Source organism: Glandiceps talaboti, chromosome 1 (assembly GCF_964340395.1).
Source record: "Glandiceps talaboti chromosome 1, keGlaTala1.1, whole genome shotgun sequence".
NCBI classification, from domain to species: Eukaryota; Metazoa; Hemichordata; class Enteropneusta; family Spengelidae; genus Glandiceps; species Glandiceps talaboti.
The window spans coordinates 10,244,374-10,263,039 of NC_135549.1; the positions used below are offsets into that span (position 1 = coordinate 10,244,374).

General features: G+C 34.2%; 2 protein-coding genes across 2 annotated transcripts; both read right to left on the minus strand.

Moving 5' to 3' along the window:
- Window positions 1-1,953: 1,953 nt before the first annotated feature.
- LOC144443045 (PI-PLC X domain-containing protein 3-like) lies at window positions 1,954-5,854 on the minus strand. The gene is made up of 2 exons (XM_078132421.1): window positions 5,734-5,854; window positions 1,954-2,783 (listed from the first exon to the last, which is right to left on the minus strand). Exons 1-2 carry the CDS (start codon window positions 5,852-5,854, stop codon window positions 1,954-1,956), a joined length of 951 nt encoding a protein of 316 aa, XP_077988547.1.
- Window positions 5,855-10,205: 4,351 nt separating this feature from the next.
- LOC144450707 (protein SET-like) lies at window positions 10,206-18,212 on the minus strand. Its single transcript, XM_078141414.1, has 7 exons — window positions 17,869-18,212; window positions 16,362-16,551; window positions 15,624-15,790; window positions 15,141-15,253; window positions 14,304-14,455; window positions 13,834-13,908; window positions 10,206-13,200 (listed from the first exon to the last, which is right to left on the minus strand). Exons 1-7 carry the CDS (start codon window positions 18,139-18,141, stop codon window positions 13,145-13,147), a joined length of 1,026 nt encoding a protein of 341 aa, XP_077997540.1. The 5' UTR covers window positions 18,142-18,212; the 3' UTR covers window positions 10,206-13,144.
- Between the last annotated feature and the right edge of the window lie 454 nt (window positions 18,213-18,666).

Genomic DNA, 18,666 nt, shown 5'->3' on the forward strand with positions numbered 1-18,666 from the left:
AATCTTGATAAAATCTTGAAGCATTACCTGGCAATACAATGTAGAGTTATTCTGGGTACATAAATTCACTTTTGTCTTTGATATGCCATATGGTGGATGCATCACTCTTACCATGATCCACGTAAAAAAGCACATAGAAGAATATAATTAGCATAAAAAATCACAACAATGATTAAATCTATCAAACTAACTACAAAATAATTATATACACACTTTATCAAATTGAATATACAAATCACAATAAAAAAGAAAGATGAGTCATTCCTCAAACTGATCAGATCAATTCCATAGATAATAAGGATTCTCCCAGGTTTGACCTTGACACACGATACAAAAAATTACTTGGAAAAAATATCTAAAGGAGAAACGATCTTCAGAATACACTTTTTCAAGAAGTGTTTAAAAGTATAAAGTTCCAGAATAGTACTGTGTATCTTTTCATAGTATGACACCAACATCAAGTCAGTTGTAAATCTTCTTTATAATCTGCTGTCATTATCAAATTGTTCCGTCATTATATTTCTCACTCTCATAATGACAACATTCTGTAGCTACCTTAAACTACTTTCAGCAATGCATGTTGGGTTGTTTTTTTTCTAATAACCCCAAGTAATACTTAGATTCAAATTTAATCTCTCTTTCAAAATACACAAACACACCATTGATCAAGTCTGATTTTGTAGTCTTGGTTGACCTAATTTGATCCCACATGGAAGTGGAAACAGAGTCTCTGTCCCTACCCTATTTCAAAAGCTTTGCAACTGCTATACTAAAACGCTAACATTATCTGAGATAAGTTGTGTTACCAGCTATTTACTTTCAGATTAGACCAAACTATCTAAATCCTTCTTGGCGACAAGGTTTCTGACAATTGTATTATTACTATGTGGAAATTGATTTACTTACAGGTTAATTGAGGAAAGCAACTTATTTTGCTTTTGTAATCATTTCAACCTTGAGGGTACCATTATTGAATAACATTTTCACAAAAACAATCTATTTTCTTCTCCATTCATTTTAAAGCTATCTGTCAGATTTTCGTTTAAAGATTTAAACTACTTTTACTTGCCCTAAGAGTTTCCTTTCTGTTTCAAATGGCAGCAATTGTACATGTCAATGGTAATGCACATATCACAAGATGAGTCAGTAAGTCTGTGAAATTAAATTGCTTATCTAAATGTGACATTTATGACATGGCCTAGAGTGCATCTTTCTGGTACATATGCCAGTTTTCCTCAACATAAGTTGTTTAATTCCATGCGAGTTACAGAGAATATCTTTTGACGAGACAAGGCAGTCAGTACATCATATCAATCATCATTATCCAATAATATTGGCCCTTAGTTCAGAACTAGTGGTTTACAAATTTCAAATTATTTTCAAGATTGCGTAATTGCTAGCTGCCTCTATTAACTATCACATTTTCTCATTTGTCTCCTTATCTACAGATATTATGTTGGAGGCATTCTCTTTTTTCCATAGTACACACAGATATTAGTTACACAAGTTACACAAAATAAAAGTTCATACAGCATTTCTAAAAGTTTGTAAGACATTTTAACACAAAAACATCCAGTTGGAATGAGTCGCGTAAAAGAAATATGAATATTTCAGTAAAAAGGCTGCAATATGCATGTTGTCTATAGTATTCTGAATATAATATATAATATCATTAATATCATAATTGCATATTTCCTGTATTTTCACATTGTCAGTAAAATGACATCAATTAGACAGCTTTTAAATAATGTATTCTCATAACAGATATACAAATTTTTTTATCAGTCCATTTATCAATTTGAAATACTAATTTAAGAATTTTGTTGCAATAAATTATTGTACATTTAAGTACTTATTGTTAATTTAGTATGATTTTCACAGGGAGTTGAATTCAAGTTCACTGGCAGGGTTTGTGTATGAGGCAAGACACTATGACATTTACAAATGAAATGACTAGGTATTGAGAGATAAAACAGTAGGTACAAACTCACACATTTCTATGAAATCTGCAATTACAATATTTACACCCTTGGCACCTATCTTTTTATTCTTCAAGTAAAACTGTAAATTTCTTGTTGCTACGGGGGCACAAACACTTTTCAAATCCCTAGCTATATTGCCTAAAATGGTTGTACCATTCGGAGTTAAAACTCCCTGGGTAACATGAAATTTGTTTGGATCTCTACCCCTAGTATGGTGTGCCTCTAACAGATTCACCATTTTAGGAGCTTCTGCCGTGTTTGGCCAAACAGATACAATCATATTAGCGGGCCAAATTCTAGGATTTTTCATTACAACCTCATTGTGGTAAATGGCAATAACCTGCCATTTATTTTCCCATAACATGTTTAATGTACAACTCTCTAAATCAACACAAGGGCAGATTTTGCCATTGAACAGTTGAAAGAATTGCTGCAAGAGTTGTGTGTGGTGGTATTCAGTCATCTTATACAGGTGGTTGAAATCTAGGATTACCATTTCCTTGGGATGGTTTACTAACCATTCGTTAATCTCTGTCAAGCCATCCATGACTTTGCCAGCATACAACCCATGCACAAAGAAGATCTCATTAGTACCATCGCATGTAGACAAACGCAGGTCAAAATAACGAATGCCACTATCAAGCTGCTGTTTGAAAGTAAGACTCTGAGTGACACTCCACTTGTGAACAATATCTTTAGCACCACCTCCAAACACTGAGACTAAGTTCCGGATAGTATCAGGTGTCCCCGGTGCAACGTTAGACCTTGTATCAATGCAATAACTGAACGAATTATGTGATCCTAAAGAAAGAAAACATAAAACAGAACGTAAATATGTACAACAAATTCACTTTATCGTTCAGGATGACCTTTTTTTTGTATCCAATGTATAGTAATAATGGCATGCTAGCCTTACCTCACATAAATTTATATATCTCTCATAAAAAGCCAGCTAATGAGGCACACTAGACATGTTGATGACATTTTAATAATTCAATACCAAATGTTCATTATTTAGCTTTTTTTGTCATCATATCTTGAAAGCTAGGGTTGATGTACATGTATTACTTCTTAGATCCTAATCACTATAATGTCTGCTGCCATTTCCTGACTAATTTGTACAAATTACTTACTACATGTTAATTTAAAAAACAAAACAATTAATCATGTTAATGTGAAAGATTCATTAGCTGAATCATAGTGAAACCTGAAAAATGGCTCCAACTATAATACATGTCTATGTCTAAAAGCTAGAATCTACTTTTGGACTCATTTGCATGAACATCTTACTAATTACTTCTTTTAAAAAACAAAGTAATTTTCTGCTTGAGGGAGCAAAATTAATGTTGTACATGAGAGTGTTTTATAGCAGTGTTATGAGCAATATTCTCAAACACAAATACAGAATTTAAGCTGTAGAGCATGGTAAAATAACATGGAATGTCTTGGGATTATTACATACCAGCCAGTAAATATGGATATAGCATTATCTATGTTATCGTTTGTTTAATACACACTACAAGTTATTATTTTCACAATGGACAAGGTGATTTATTGTTTCATAGAGGTCAATATGTAACTGAACCCCCCCCCCCCCCCATAATGTGGGACAACTGAAGTCACCTTGTCTTTACTTGCTTTAGCCGTTGAGATACTAATCAAGTTGTTTAACTCAATAAACACAATTTGGCTGCATACAATGAATGAATGCATATAACAAACATATATTACACAAAATAACTGAGTTATATGCAACCCACGCTAAATAAATTCACCTTTAAAACACAGGGAAGCACTGTGACAAATACTGCCTATGTCATTCATGTTGCTACATTAAATATCAAAACAAAGACAGCAGCATTTCCTGAATTTTCACCAGTGCTTTCACATTGATATAAAGGTTAAACATCCATTATTGAAATGCCAGTGATATTTGAAGAATGCTTTCAGTCACTCTACTTTTAAAAGAATTGTTACATGGAAATGAGCAGGAAATTTTTTTTTTCATATCTAAAAGCATATACACTATATTTTGCAAACTTCTAACAGTGTATAATATGATAATACTATCCCTAGCTTAACATGGTGGATATGATATAAGGACTGTTTGTGATGAACGAGTGTTCAGAGAAAAGAACTGTATGGTACAGTAAGCGTACTAAGGAGAACAGTATGAATATAATGTCGTGATACTTCTGAGGTTGCACTATCCATAAATTCCATAAAGAAGTCCATATTGCTTAAGGTAACACAAAGTATGGTACATTTCTTTTAAGGAAAATCTTGGAAAATTCTGATTTTCAGATTTCAATCATGATTTGGGAAGCCATCTATGAGCCATATATGATTCATGATATTAGCCATATAAGATGAAACTGATAACAGAACTATTCAACTCTTGAGATCATGTGATCCAAACAGTTAAGGAAATATTTTCAACCGATTGATGATGTTAAGAAAGGTATGATTATACAGTAGATAACACACTGGCAATGTATTCTGAGGAAAATGACTTTCTGCTGGAATACATTTAACTTATTAGTATTCAATGGGGGGGGGGGGGTCTTGATACACAGGATACTATGCTAGTGTTAAGATCACATACATATATATTAGTTCATGATCTGGCATATATATACTGCTATAATTAGTTAGTTTTATGACAAACAGTTTCAATTTCTATTGTCAATACCACACTTCCACATCTACACCTCTATATCATTTTCCAAATTAGTGAACTGAAAGTGTATAAATTAATTTTAACATTCATGTAGGGATCTTACAACCAGCTTCACATTTAACAGTGGTGAAATTTGGGACCTGAAGCTAAGGGATCACTTCGAGCTGTGTGGAATATCTGTGGTGATCTCTAACTCAATGTGTGTTTATTATGGGATACTCATATGGACGCTGGAAAAAACCCTAGAATTACTTGCCAACTTTGCATGTTAGTTTACATGTATCATGCAATTATTTATTCAACAGGTTAAAACATGTACTAATTACAAACCCAACCCTGCTTGTCAGAGGTTGAGTGTTGGACATCATTGAGTGATAATTTATCATGCTGATAAAGGGCAAGTCTAACAGACTACACAGGTATTTACAATTAGGTGTCAGTTTCCGCCAGGTTAGTACTTGACAACTATGGCCTTATCTATAGTGTATTTAGTAACACATAAAACATGGCAACATCATACACACTAAGTTAAAACAGTGTACAGCCCATTTACAAATGTAATTGTGTTTGTTCACTGTTCAAAACTAAATGCAGTGTACAATACAAGGATGGGTGGCTATCTTGTAAAATATACTAAATATGGTACTTGACATTGCAATGCTAATTACAAAATAATCGACAAAATCAACTCGACCTTATTGTTTAGTGTCATATCTTATTTGGGAAGACGTATGAATTTACTTAGCAACCGAATATATGCTCCGTCACGCCCACTTTCCTACATTTACTAGACCCGAATCTGTGGAATTATAAACCCCACTTGTATTTCAAATTTAAACAATACAAAAAAACAAAATAATTAGTGTAATTTTTATTGTACAGGGCATTAATAAATATTAGCAATGCATGTTTTGTTTATGTTCATTCTAAAGTAATTAATTATATTTCTCGACATGACAAATTAACTTCAGTTCAGGGGGAAAAGGGTCCGGGTTTGGGACGTACAATTTGATGAGAGTCTGACAAGAAATTACAGAGACGGTGAGTGTGATAGTAGTGTTATACATTTACCTGGTATAGCTATATTCTTAAGGGGTTCTGACGACAACCTTGGAGGAAGAGCTGACATCCAATCAGAAAAATTCTGTTCTTCAGCAGTCGCTGCTTCAGTTGTCATACCGGGCTCCGCCATGTTGAATTTTATTATTATCCCAGAATGCACCACGTTTCGTCGCCAACATCTACATCATACATCACATGTATGTACATGTATCATGTGTATCATACATGCAGTGTATTTCAGTACTAGTAGATGTCGCATATAGGGGAGCCTTCAATAATTGGAGGAGAGTCGGGGCAAATCAGTCCCGGTCTGTGGCATAAAATGTTCATTTTTTTATATTTATAACTCTTCATCACATGCTAGACGAGAAATTGTACAATAATAAAAGCATAATAACAATGGACAACAAGACAGCAACACCATACACATATACCCAAAACACTAGCGACAAGCAAACAATAAAAATACAAAAAACAACAAAAGTGGCATGAACAAACAGTTGCCAAGCACCTTTGTGTGACCCTCCCCCTAGTCTGATGTGACAAAAAGTGACCCTACCTCAATTTCCTTTCTCTAAAATATGACCCTCACCACTCCAATATTTCAATGCAAAACATTTTTAGCACTGTATGTGGCCATCCCCCCGAGGACGAATTTGTAAAAAGTCAACCCCCATTAATTCCTCGCCCCCCCCCCTTGTAATTACTCAATGCTCCCTAAGGAAACAAGCATCAATGGGTTGTGCATACGAAAACAAACAAACAATATAGTGGCAAAAATGACAGATACGAACGATTATATGATTAAATATCAATATTAAAATACGGCTAAATAATACGTGCCCCTGTGGGGTAGAGTACATATATGGTCATGTGAGTAGGTGAGCTGATACGAGCACCAACGGTGACACCACAGGGTCAATAGTCATGTTTTGCAAATTTATTAACAGATAAATTGTGTACCAAACTAGTAGTTCTAAGACAAGCATCAGTTTATGTGTTGTATGGCCATATCATGTAAATACTTCATGCTTTGCCATGGTAGCAAAAAGTATATAGCCATTTGTACTGAAGTAATAATATATGATTTATTATATTGTAAATTTTCTAAGACTCGCTTGAAGAAGTGCATGTGGTTGCTGGTGGGAAAAAACGTGGCTAGGTTCATATTGATTTGGAGATCGTCCTTTGATATAGGAATTTATGACTGACTGGGAATTTTGTATGCAGTATATTGGTTTCTATCGAGTTAAAGTTGTGGGACAATGCTTATATATGCAACTATAAATGCGACTCACTAGGTACAACGAGACTGACCAACAAACTACCCAAAATGCTATGACATTACAGGTTTTAAAAATTGAACAAACTTTCCAAAGAAAACATGTTTGACAAAGACACGCATAAAATTAATGTAAAATCAGATTCACTAGTAGTGTGCAAAGGATCAGATAAAAACAGTTGACGTAACGTTATATTTTGTTTGTGTCATTTACCAACCTTGTACTATGTAACATCAGATTCACTTAGTGTGAAAAAGGGTCAGATACATGTAAAACACGTATCCTGTACGTCACTAATTGAAAAAAATCGAATGATTATATCGATAGCAGTGGCTCATTTTCTGTACAAATTGTGGGTTTCTTTTAAATATGAGTATATAAAATAGGCCCTATTTTTGAGATCCCCCAGCCTTTTACATCTTTTCCAGTTAAACCCAAGTCTGTCACTCCCCCTCCATCCTTTAGTGGTTGAAATGTTCGAATGCCCGCTACCCTAAAATGATAAACAATAAAGTTTCTGACCGTTGTAGGCGCTATTGCAAGAAACAGTAAAGCCAGGCATGCAGTGAAAGCCAAGTGCAGTAAGTGTGGGCCGAGATGACGTACAAAGCGAACCTAGACGATTGTTCTTTCATACGTCTAAAGTGTATCCGTATATAGAAAGTGACCATTCAAGCCTTAAATCTTGCAATTTCACTTACAAGTGACCATTCAAGCCTTAAATCTTGCAATTTCACTTACACATCCTTTCCGTATCAATAAATTATCCAGATTTTGACTTTCTTCGTGATTCATGATGATTACTGTTATACACAAATGCAGAAACTAGCAGATTTCGGAAAAAAAGGACCATCATTAAGTTTTGTATTACTTTGCGTGTTTGAGAGTTGCTTAATATACGGTTGGACACAAATTGAAATAGGTGTATGTATATACCACTACTCGTAGAATTTTGTACCCAGTATACATTATATATAGTTCCAGTTTGTCAAGTTGAGTAACACAAAGGCTGACCCGTACAACTACTAAGATCAACTTAATTAGATTAACTTTTAGAATGTTACACTCAGAATACATTACATCTAATCGTTCCGGCTTGTCAAGTTGAGTATAGCAAAGGTGGCTTGATATACAACCTAGATCCATTTAGATGATCAGGGGTTTAGAGAAAACGGTCGAACCATCTATTGATAAATACATTTGTAAAAGACTGGAGAAAAGAGAAACACACAAGATATATATGAACTTCTTCGAACAGTACATGGAAACAGTTACAGTTTCCGTGTACACGAAGACAATTCATTTGTTTGCTAATTCAATCCTCCAACTAAACATTTAATAGTTCAGGAGAGCGAAACGAGTCGACAAGCAATTTAAGTTAACCAACAACACTTTTATCATGTTTTTGAATAATTGTCGACAGACACCGTACCCAAACATACTAGGTCGGAAAGTACATTCGAACAATGTTCTATTGGCACTAATTACTCAACATATTTTTTTTCGAGTTTTTTTTTAAATGTCAAACAAGATACACAATAATTTCAAGTTAGTACGTATCTTGTGAGTCATGTCGTTATTCAATTCGTTTATGGGAAAACAATTACACGGTATTTAAAAATTAAAAATAAATGCGAAATTGAAATCGAGAGACCAGCCAGTCTGATCCTAAATTAACAAATTTTAGTGTTCGATATAATATTAGTCCCGGGTCTTAGACGGTCCCTTAATTACACTATTATTCACTTTCACTCAGCCAATACCCTGCAGCTGTATACACACAAGCTTACTATATTGCCCTCCTCGCAACCCCCTCCTCCATTGAACAAATGAAATTCTTGCCATGGGAGGGAGCGTGACACGAATTGCGAAGAATCGTACTGGTGTCAATTGATACCATCTACAACTGTTCGGGGTTTACTTTAATGAAACATACATATATTGTATATGTTTGCATAAAATTGGACACTAACAATTCTCTATAGTTCAAGAACAGTTATTTCTTTAATAAAAGATAATGAAACTAGACTGGTGACAGCTGTAGTAATAATGACACCTCTACATTGCTGAAAATACAATTTGAACCAGTACCTTGATAAATGAATTTTGATAGAGTACTGCTGTCATGGTGCCAGCTACAAAAATTTACATAAAACACCGTCTTTACTGTACCCGTGTCTGGGTTACCTTGGTTTCATACACAACTTGTCTGTACCAGGGCAAAGCTGTAAACAATAACAATATTCTGTACTTGAAAACTTTCTAATTCCCCCCCCCCCCATTTATCACATGGACACTGTTAAGATCATCCAAATGATTGGATCTGTACAAATTTGCTTGCCTTATTCATGAATGGCCTGGCCTGTACTCTTTTTGAAGTAGACAAATTGTCAAAATAGTATTTTATATCAAAGATAAATATAACTAGCCACTAGAGTGATCTTGTGATAGAAGGAAAACACAGTATTTTGACCCACATAGAGATGGGAGATCATAACCAAGGTCAGATTTGCAATAGGAAAGTGATTGGTGACATGATGTTGGACACTTGAATCTTATCAGATTGATGGCCAGTTACAATGAAATGCGGGATTTAGTTTCATTTCGGAATCTGGCCTTATCAATTAGGGAGGTAGGATGTGAAAATATATAGAAACAGTGGTTCATCAAATCTAACACTAGACAAATTGATAACATGTAGTTCATATTTTTATAATAAGAATGGCTGTACTGCTGGCTTACGGGTGAACAAAATGATACACACTTGTATGAATAATATTAAATATTTGTGCAAGGTTTAACTTTAAATGAGATTGGCCAATACAGAGAACATAAATAAACATAGATTAACAGATGGGCAGAACTAATTCAATAAGTCCCCGCTCTATGCACTGTATTATAATGTTGAAGACTAACAATGAACTATTATCATGTTCATATATTTTGCAGAAAAACAATCTTTGTTGATTGAGGAACACTCCTAAAATACAGTATGCAATTCAGTATCTTGTACAATGTACTTCAGCAAATGGACATGACCTATCAAAACTCACATTGAAGAAACAATGCTTCATGAAAGACAGATTTAATCAAAATGTCTGACAAACATTGACTGAAAGAAACTGAACTCAACATAGCCAAACTATATTTCAATTGTTCCTTAAATTTTTGAGAATTTTAATTTTTAAGAAATCTGGTTCTCAAATGTAAACTTGACTGCTTTTTACATTTTAGACTGTGATCAACTGTTGTCGTCTGATTTTAGGTACAATGATCCCTTTTAAGTATTGCAGCATTAAATTCTTAAAGGATGTACAAAACCGAGGCAGATTTCATCCTAAATAATTGAGTTGATGTCAAGTGAGACATGAAAAATCACTTTCAACACTCAACGTTGGGTGACTTCTCTAAATTATTCAAGTTAGTCATGAACCAGTACACTGGGATATGGAATTCTGGGTATGATGCCTAATTACAAGTGGCCATCTATCACTCTCCATATTGTTTCTACCTGACTGACCTGTAAGTTAGGGGAAAAAAAAGATACAGATACTAATGCTCTAGGTGACATCAGCATAGGTTATTGGGCACCATACCCAGAATTCCTTACCCCAGTGTACAATAATCAGTTTATGGCTAATTTGAATAATCTTATTTGTTATATTTCTAAGGAAGTCGTACAATACCAAGGTAGTAAAAATAATTTTTTATGACAATACTGACATTAACTAAAGCAGTTACGACAAAATCTGCCTTTGGTGCCCTTGAATCCTCAAAAAAAATCACCTATTTCACATAACTTCTACTGATCAAACCTGACCCATCTCAATCAATCAATCAATCAAAGTTTTCAAAACTTTATAAGTGCTTTTAGTATCAATTCAATTCACATATCTGCCCCTCAGTTTTTTATACACACAACATATTTTTTCAGTATAGTACAGTTATTTAAAATTCCAAAATGCCAAAACGTACACATAAGTATGGAAAAACACTAAAACATTTATTTTCAAAGCAACCCTGAGTTTACGATCCAAAACTACAAATCTAACATAAGAAAAGTACTATGAATAGCCTGTGGTACCTAGTTTCATCTTCATAAACTATAAAAAAAAAAGATCACTAAATGCTGGGATTCAATTTTCAGTAAGCACATCGATAGATCCATTGAATAAAGTTCACTGAATTAGCAAATTTTCACATACGTTTTGATGTTTCCGTCATGAATAGAAAAACATAGGACATATGAAAGATCCCAGGATTGACATTTCATCCAGCATGTAATAATCTCTATACAGTATTTCTCTGTGACATACATTAACATAAACCATTTACAAACATCATATCCTGAATGGACAAAGCTGCAATTTAAACTCACAGGATTTTTTCTTTAAATATATCATCAACCAACCACAAAATGATAGCATGCAACTAAAGCAAAGATATTTCAAATTGAAAGACTCTATTTGAATTTTAAAAAAATACTAAACAATGTTGTAATTATTATAATTCAAATCATTTTTACATTTAGTATCATATCATCTGACCAACACTAATTATAAACAAAGCTGGTAAGCAATAAATCAGCTTGTTGTCCAATAAATCAACATTTGCCTTATTTTATTGTCAATCAATCCATTGCAGAAATAGCGACAATGGCAGTGAAGCACAACTGAACATTACTGTATCAAATTACTTATATGATTAAGTTACAAATCAAGATCACTCATACATTTAAGAGATGCTAAAATCTAACGCACACTAGAATATGTCACCTGATCTATAAGCTATTTAACTGGCACTCACTTCAGTGCCTACATGTATCGTCAAACAAACTTTATAAGCTCTGTGACGCTATCACTGGAGCTAAACCCATTCAAAGCTCAGTGAAGCTGCCAGTGGATTTAAATACCCTCAAAGTTCTGTGATGGTGACACAGGATTCCAACACCTTCAAAGCTCTGTGAAGCTGACACTGGAGTTTAAGACATTCAACATGTGCTATCATTTTCATAATGAAGTCCTCCCTTGTATAAGGATTAAGTTTATTCGAATAACTTTTTGCTCATATGCTTAATCAGGTTTATTGTCACATCAGCACTACATAAAATCTAGTTCAATCCTCATCTCACAAGGCATGCAGTTTGGTCCAAAGTCTTTAATATGACAGAAACAAAATCCTTTACTAACACACATCACATACACAAATGCAAACACTTATTTCCTGCTTCTTACAGCCCCCCTTCACGTGAAATGTTCACTTTTATGTCCATCTTGCAGTGCTTTGTCCATTCATGAAATCCATTTAATTCTGGGTCTCTTACAGAAAACAAAGATATTTCAAAACTCTTTACATAAATGTCTGTCTAGGTAATAGTCTACAAAAAGGTGGAAAAAAAGGATATCACAATTACAGTTTCTGACAACACTGGGAAAATACACAACATCCAAGTTGTACAGTATCATTACATGTTTGTACATCTTGTGACATTTTTTAATAAAAACATAAACTGTTATCATAAAAAAAGAAATAGTTGTACTGTATCTTTGGTGACAAACTACAAAGTCAATGACACCCAAGGAAAGGAAATTTAACTTTTTGATTGTATTTAAGAAGTACTGCAAAATCTGTCTGTATTTTGATAGGATGTTACAACATTGCTAAAATCAAGAAAAAGATACATTACATAGGATGGTAAAACCAACAGTTTCCAATATTTCATACCATTGTTTCGGTGAAAAAACAACTGGAGACTAAGGTAGATTTTACCTACTTACAATTGTCGGACCAAGAATTAGCACTTTAGGATTTCTGAAAGTGCACAATTAATACATATAGGCGAGATCCTACATTTGACATAATTTAAATTTCAAAATTTCTTCCATGTATGTATGTATAATTCTAAACCTTCTTGGGCTTATACAATCTTCCTTAAAGACTATTGTCATTTTGTCACAAGAAAATAAAGCATCTCCATAACAAGTGAAAGTTATGATACATATACATGCGAAAATTGAAAACACTTGAGATATCTATACATCTTAAAGTCATCTTCTAGTATCATATAAAACTAAATGTACTGGAATACAAACATTTGGATTGGACATACAAACTCTAAGGATAGGCAATTAACTTCACTAAGTTGCTTCTTCTTCATTTAGGTCTTGACCTTCAACCTCTTGCTCTTCATCATCTATAGCAGAACAGAAAAAATATGGTTATATAAGAAAAAGAAAACTTCTCACAGTCAACCTCCATCTTTAAATATGATAGAACCCCAATGCTGAATGTGAGTGTAAGAATGGTGTACTTGGGTACTGTAAACCAAGACGTTTTTGCCACTAGAAAATTCTTCAGCTCGTTCTCAAAGACTTACCTTTCCTAATTACCAGACTGGTACATTGTGTTCATGTACAAGAAGGCATTTAAGTCACTATTTATTTTTGTGTTTTTGATCTCCAGGGAATAAAGTGAAAATATGTCTTTACCAAAGATTTCCAGTATTTACATGACTGCTTGTGGTGTTCTCTGCAGCCATACTTTTCACCAATGTAGCGAGTGAATGTGTAGCAGAAAACACTGCAAGCATGAGTACGAATACATCCCCCTACATCCCTTGAGTACCCACACCAGCAATCAAATTACATGGGGTACTGTTAAGTGTTATTATTCCAGTAAGTTTAATTATCTGAAAAAGCAAATACCTGTAAAATCAATCTGAGCAGTGTACAAGGCAGACACAAGTTTGTGCCAATATTCTTATTATTTCATAACTTTCCTTATGATACCAAGATGTGAATATTTAGTCTTGTTATTACAGTCTTACCATCTTCTAAATCATCTTCCTCCTCCTCCTCTTCTCCCTCCTCCCCAAAGTCGCCCTCTACAATTTCTGCTTCATCTGCAATGAAAATGATGCAAGATGATGATTAATGGATAGCATAAGAATGTCATGTAAGATGTACATTTTGTACACACAAATAACCAGTTGAATGCTGCCTAGCTATGCAATACCTTTCACCACCATCCTCAGTAATCTTCACCAATAGTAACATTTTTTTATGAAACACAATTGTCAGTGGAGTGAATGCATGTGGTTGATTTTCAACCTAGTCAGAACATGTACAGATAACTCCAGCTGAATTATTTAGGTCACTCTTAAATACTATTGACTATTCTCATCATCTTAGATTACCATTGTTAACACCTTCAAGTTCACTGGCCTTGTTACATTAGAACAAACCAAGATTGCTGACAACGCAATCCAAAGGTTAACAGTTTTTTAGAATGTCTTACCATCATCATCGTCATCCTCTCCTTCTACTATTTCTTGAATATTATCTTCATCATCCTCTTCGTCATCCTCATCTTCATCTTCCTCCTCATCAAGGACAACCACTGAATCATCTATACCTTCTTCATCTTCATCTTCATCATCATCGTCATCACTGTAATTATGATGTCAATGTATCTATATCTCATGCAACCCATATCAAACAATATTGAACAAAACACATGGGATTTATACCCAGGTCATTTTATGTCACTACAACCAATGTCTACATCATAATTACTTCTGCGATCCTCATAATTATCCCAAATTTTTCATAAGTTATTTTTGCGGAGGAATAATTATATTATTACCCAATATTTTTCTTCATTCAGCCATATAATACACATGGCAAGAAGCTCATCGTTCAACTCATAGTGACAAGGCCCCTTAGGTCACTTGTATTGTCCTTATTTGAACAACGTGAATATATTGGGAAATAATACCCAAGTATTCTCACTGTCATGGCTGCAATGTGACACTTCATCTGTATTTGTATCACATCTCGATAAGAATGAACATAAAGTTGCACAAAACCTGATAGAGGCAAGGTAGAGGCATTAAAGGTATTTATTTGATACCTCTAACTACTGCAGTCAATAGTAAATTGATAATTGTGCAAAACACTCCACACAATATTGTTTGTCTTGAATTTCTACATCATGCTTAAATGATCTCATTTTGTAACCTAAATGCGTTTTGCCTTCGAAGTTTATGTAATACTCTACAACACATCCCCTAGAGAGTCAAAGTGGTCTATTGAGGTGTACACTAATTATTGAATTCTTACTCTCATTTCTCACCTGAGATCATCATCTTCATCATCTTCGTCTTCATCTTCCAAACCATTTTCAACATCTGGATCTGGTATCAGATAATACTGTAGTGGATTTGGCCACATATCATCTTTGACAACCTACAATTACAGAAAATACTCAAATCATCTCCTATCAATTCTGTAGCCATTGTTCTTATGTGATGGTGGTCACTGTAGGGTTATTCAATTTCTATTTGATCTGCAGCTGTGTACACATATAACTTATTTTTGGTCAACAAAAAACATGATTGAAGCAACTTTACTTTCTAGTAACATATGTTACAATTGTTGTCCTAGAAGTGTTGAATTCCTTCTATGAAGACAAGATTCTTGGAGGATGGTAGTCTGAAAGATCCAGGCATTTCTTCTGCTTAGATAATGCACCCACTCACCGGTTTATGGGGTAGAGAGTGGTAACATAAAGCAGACCAATGCCTGGACCATTCAAACTACGAGCATGGTGACGTACCTCAGCTATATCATCTGCTGATGGTTCAGAGTGGTCAGCAAACCATGAAAAGAAACTTCTTGTTTCTGATTCTCCCTTCAGTCTGTCTTTAGATTCAGAGCCACTCCTTGTTATCAGATTCATACCAGTCTTCCACTGTATGGTTGATGATTGGCTGGCAGGCTCGCCTGAAAACACAGTATATTAGGTCATACAAATACTGAAAATGAGCATGTACTTACAAAATCTCAAGTAATGATTTCTCATTGTACACAAAAATTTTATTTTATAGGTATGAATTTTCCAGTTGTATTAACTACTACAGTTTTTGCACAAATGGTGTCAAATTCACAAAATATAATATACTGAATTAAATTAATTAAATCACAAAAATGAAAATTATTTTCACCACTTTTTTCTAAGATCAGTGTATTCTATGTACCTACCAATTATAATTTGATATATTGAAATTAAATTTCCTAACTACAGCATAATCCGTTGCTGTATTTTGTGTTAGTTCACTCACGCCACTAGTAGAAGTACATCCATGTCCATTATCATATTTACACCATAGAGGGCGCTATACTGCTATGACCAACAGGAGATCACAGTAAAAGTGCAGTACGTATAATAGCCATCATGCAAATGCCAATGCTTCTTTGCATTACAAAAGGGTGAAAGTGTATTGTCACTTTTAAAAAAAGACACACATTATGTGCACATATGGATATTAAATAGTCTTTGTTTTACATGACTCACCTGAATTGGCGAGATGAAATTCTTTCTGTATAACATCATTTTCAAAGAAAGGGTTACTCTCAAAGTGAAATTTAATTCTGTAGCCAGATTTAATGTCTTCAAATTCTTCAACTTCCAATTTGGTAAGGTAATGTAAACACTCTTCATCTTCATCTGTTAGTATGGCTGATATTTGGGGATGATTTATAAACTATTGTGTCCATGTAAGGAATATGTCTATTGAATCAAAGAGGATTGTCTCCTTGCTATCGTGAACTACTACAACAGAATATTACAAATTATGAGTTCGCTCTGACTTTTGGGCTAATCTCAACATAATTGTAGAGTAGAACTGAGGAAAAAATGATCATTTAATGTGACAAATTGACTGAATGAGTTTATGGTTTGAAAGTGGCTAAAATTAACAACCTTTGCTAATTATTGAGTTCCAAAAGTCATTCCTTTCTCTGCTTACATGAAGTGAAAAGACCATCTTGTGTTCAACATGAAACATTTTCCATTGTTTATCTTAGGTATGGCATATCAGGTATACCACCTGTTGACAATGTTCTGAACAAGTTCTTATATCTATGCTGCAGAAAAACCACCAACTGAGGGTAATCCATAGCAATTTATAATCATCACATTCGATGACAATGTTCAGTTAACAAGAGTTAGATTTTGTGCATTTGCGGAGTTAGATTTTGTGCATTTGCTGTCAATTGCCATATTGGACAATTAGATACATGACAAATGTTTACTTCTTGTAGTTAGACACACATGATGATATAATAATATTGCATACTACCATACATGTGTATATTTCTCTGCCATATACAGTTTAAGGTCACATCACAATGGCATTAGAATGACCTTGACAGGCTTAAATTCAGTCGAATTTTAACAGTCTAACATATTTGCTTCCAACTTGCTGTCAACTCTATTTTACAGCACAAAAAATAAAGAATAATTGTCAAAACTAGAAACTTCAAAAGGCTTTCCCCTCTAATTGTATATGTTTTTCTATATTATTCACTATTTAAACAAATGTAATAATGATATAATATAATTGTACATGTAAAATTGGAGAAAGCCTAAGACATCATTTCACATATATCCATGCGGAAGGATGGTGGTCTGCAATGCAAAGTTTAGTGTAGAACTGTGAAAGGGTCTCCCATTCGTCAATGGAGGCTCTCTTTCTCATTAAATATTCATGAACCAGCTGATCTAAGCGTCCATTATCGTGATGGTCATAACAAACGGACTCGGCTGAGCTTGTAAACACACACTAAATGTTATAGGGAACTACGGTACTTGCTAAAATCAAATAATTAGTCTGATATAAATCAATTGTGCATATTTGTAATATAACATTTCGCGAAATAATGAAGTAAACAAACCCAAAACATACATGTTTGCAGCGCGCACGTGTACACCTAAACACAATGTACTAGGGCTAAAAGTAACGTTACAAGCAAGTTACTTTTTTCATTAAAATATGATAAATATACATTTTTAAGGATACTGCTGTCATCCAAAAGTTTGGAATTTTCCTGATTAATTCGTTCCTTCTGTCAAAATGTGGTCGCCTCAGACGGTTATATTTTTGTTCCACTTTGAGAATTTCTTCGCTGGCTTGTTCATTGAGTGCGTCGATCTCATTTTGACAGGAGTCGATGTCTTCCAAAGCTTTTTGAGTCTGAGCATCATAATCCTTGCTATCGTCGCCATCTGAGCTCAATGTAACCACCTCCGTTTTCTGTCTCTTTGCAGGAGTCGGCCCGCCGTCAGACATCATGGAACAATTGATGGTACGATACGATCCAACGCTGTGACTTACTATGTAGTAATCAGAGTACTCACCAGTTGGCGTTAGAGCGGAAGTAGAATTGTTGTATACTTCCCCGTAGTGAGTGACTCGAACCGCGCTATATTTAAATGAGAGTATATGATTGGTTCATATTTGAAGTCTGTTATATCTTTTGTGAATTTTAACCAATGGAGGAGCATGTAATGGCTTAGAATTTCGCTGCATAAAAAAACCTTTCGTTGGTAAGTGGTTCAAGAAAACACACATTTGTCACCAAAAGATGTAAATAAATTTGTCTGCTGTTGTTATATTCTTACTCCATACTGGATACGTCTTGGAATATAAAATTTAGCTGCAAGCGGCGCAAGCGGGAATCTATTGCCTCGTTCTAGCCATATTTTATTTGTATATATTCAATAAATTCAGTTATGTAACCAATCTTAGGTTTTATATGTACATGTATATTATGTGTAACTTTAAATAAACTGGCTAATTTTAAATCAATTTAATTAA

Bases quoted from the DNA above. Each gene is read 5' to 3' on its own strand.
- LOC144443045 (XM_078132421.1), bottom strand. From the start codon at position 5,854: ATGGCGGAGCCCGGTATGACAACTGAAGCAGCGACTGCTGAAGAACAG. The intron at 2,784-5,733 runs GTAAATGTATAA...TTCTTTCTTTAG, and splicing joins TAAGAATATAGCTATACCAG to GATCACATAATTCGTTCAGT.
- LOC144450707 (XM_078141414.1), bottom strand. From the start codon at position 18,141: ATGATGTCTGACGGCGGGCCGACTCCTGCAAAGAGACAGAAAACGGAG. The intron at 15,791-16,361 runs GTGAGTCATGTA...CTGTGTTTTCAG, and splicing joins ATTTCATCTCGCCAATTCAG to GCGAGCCTGCCAGCCAATCA. The intron at 14,456-15,140 runs GTGAGAAATGAG...TCATAATTACAG, and splicing joins GATGAAGATGATGATCTCAG to TGATGACGATGATGATGAAG.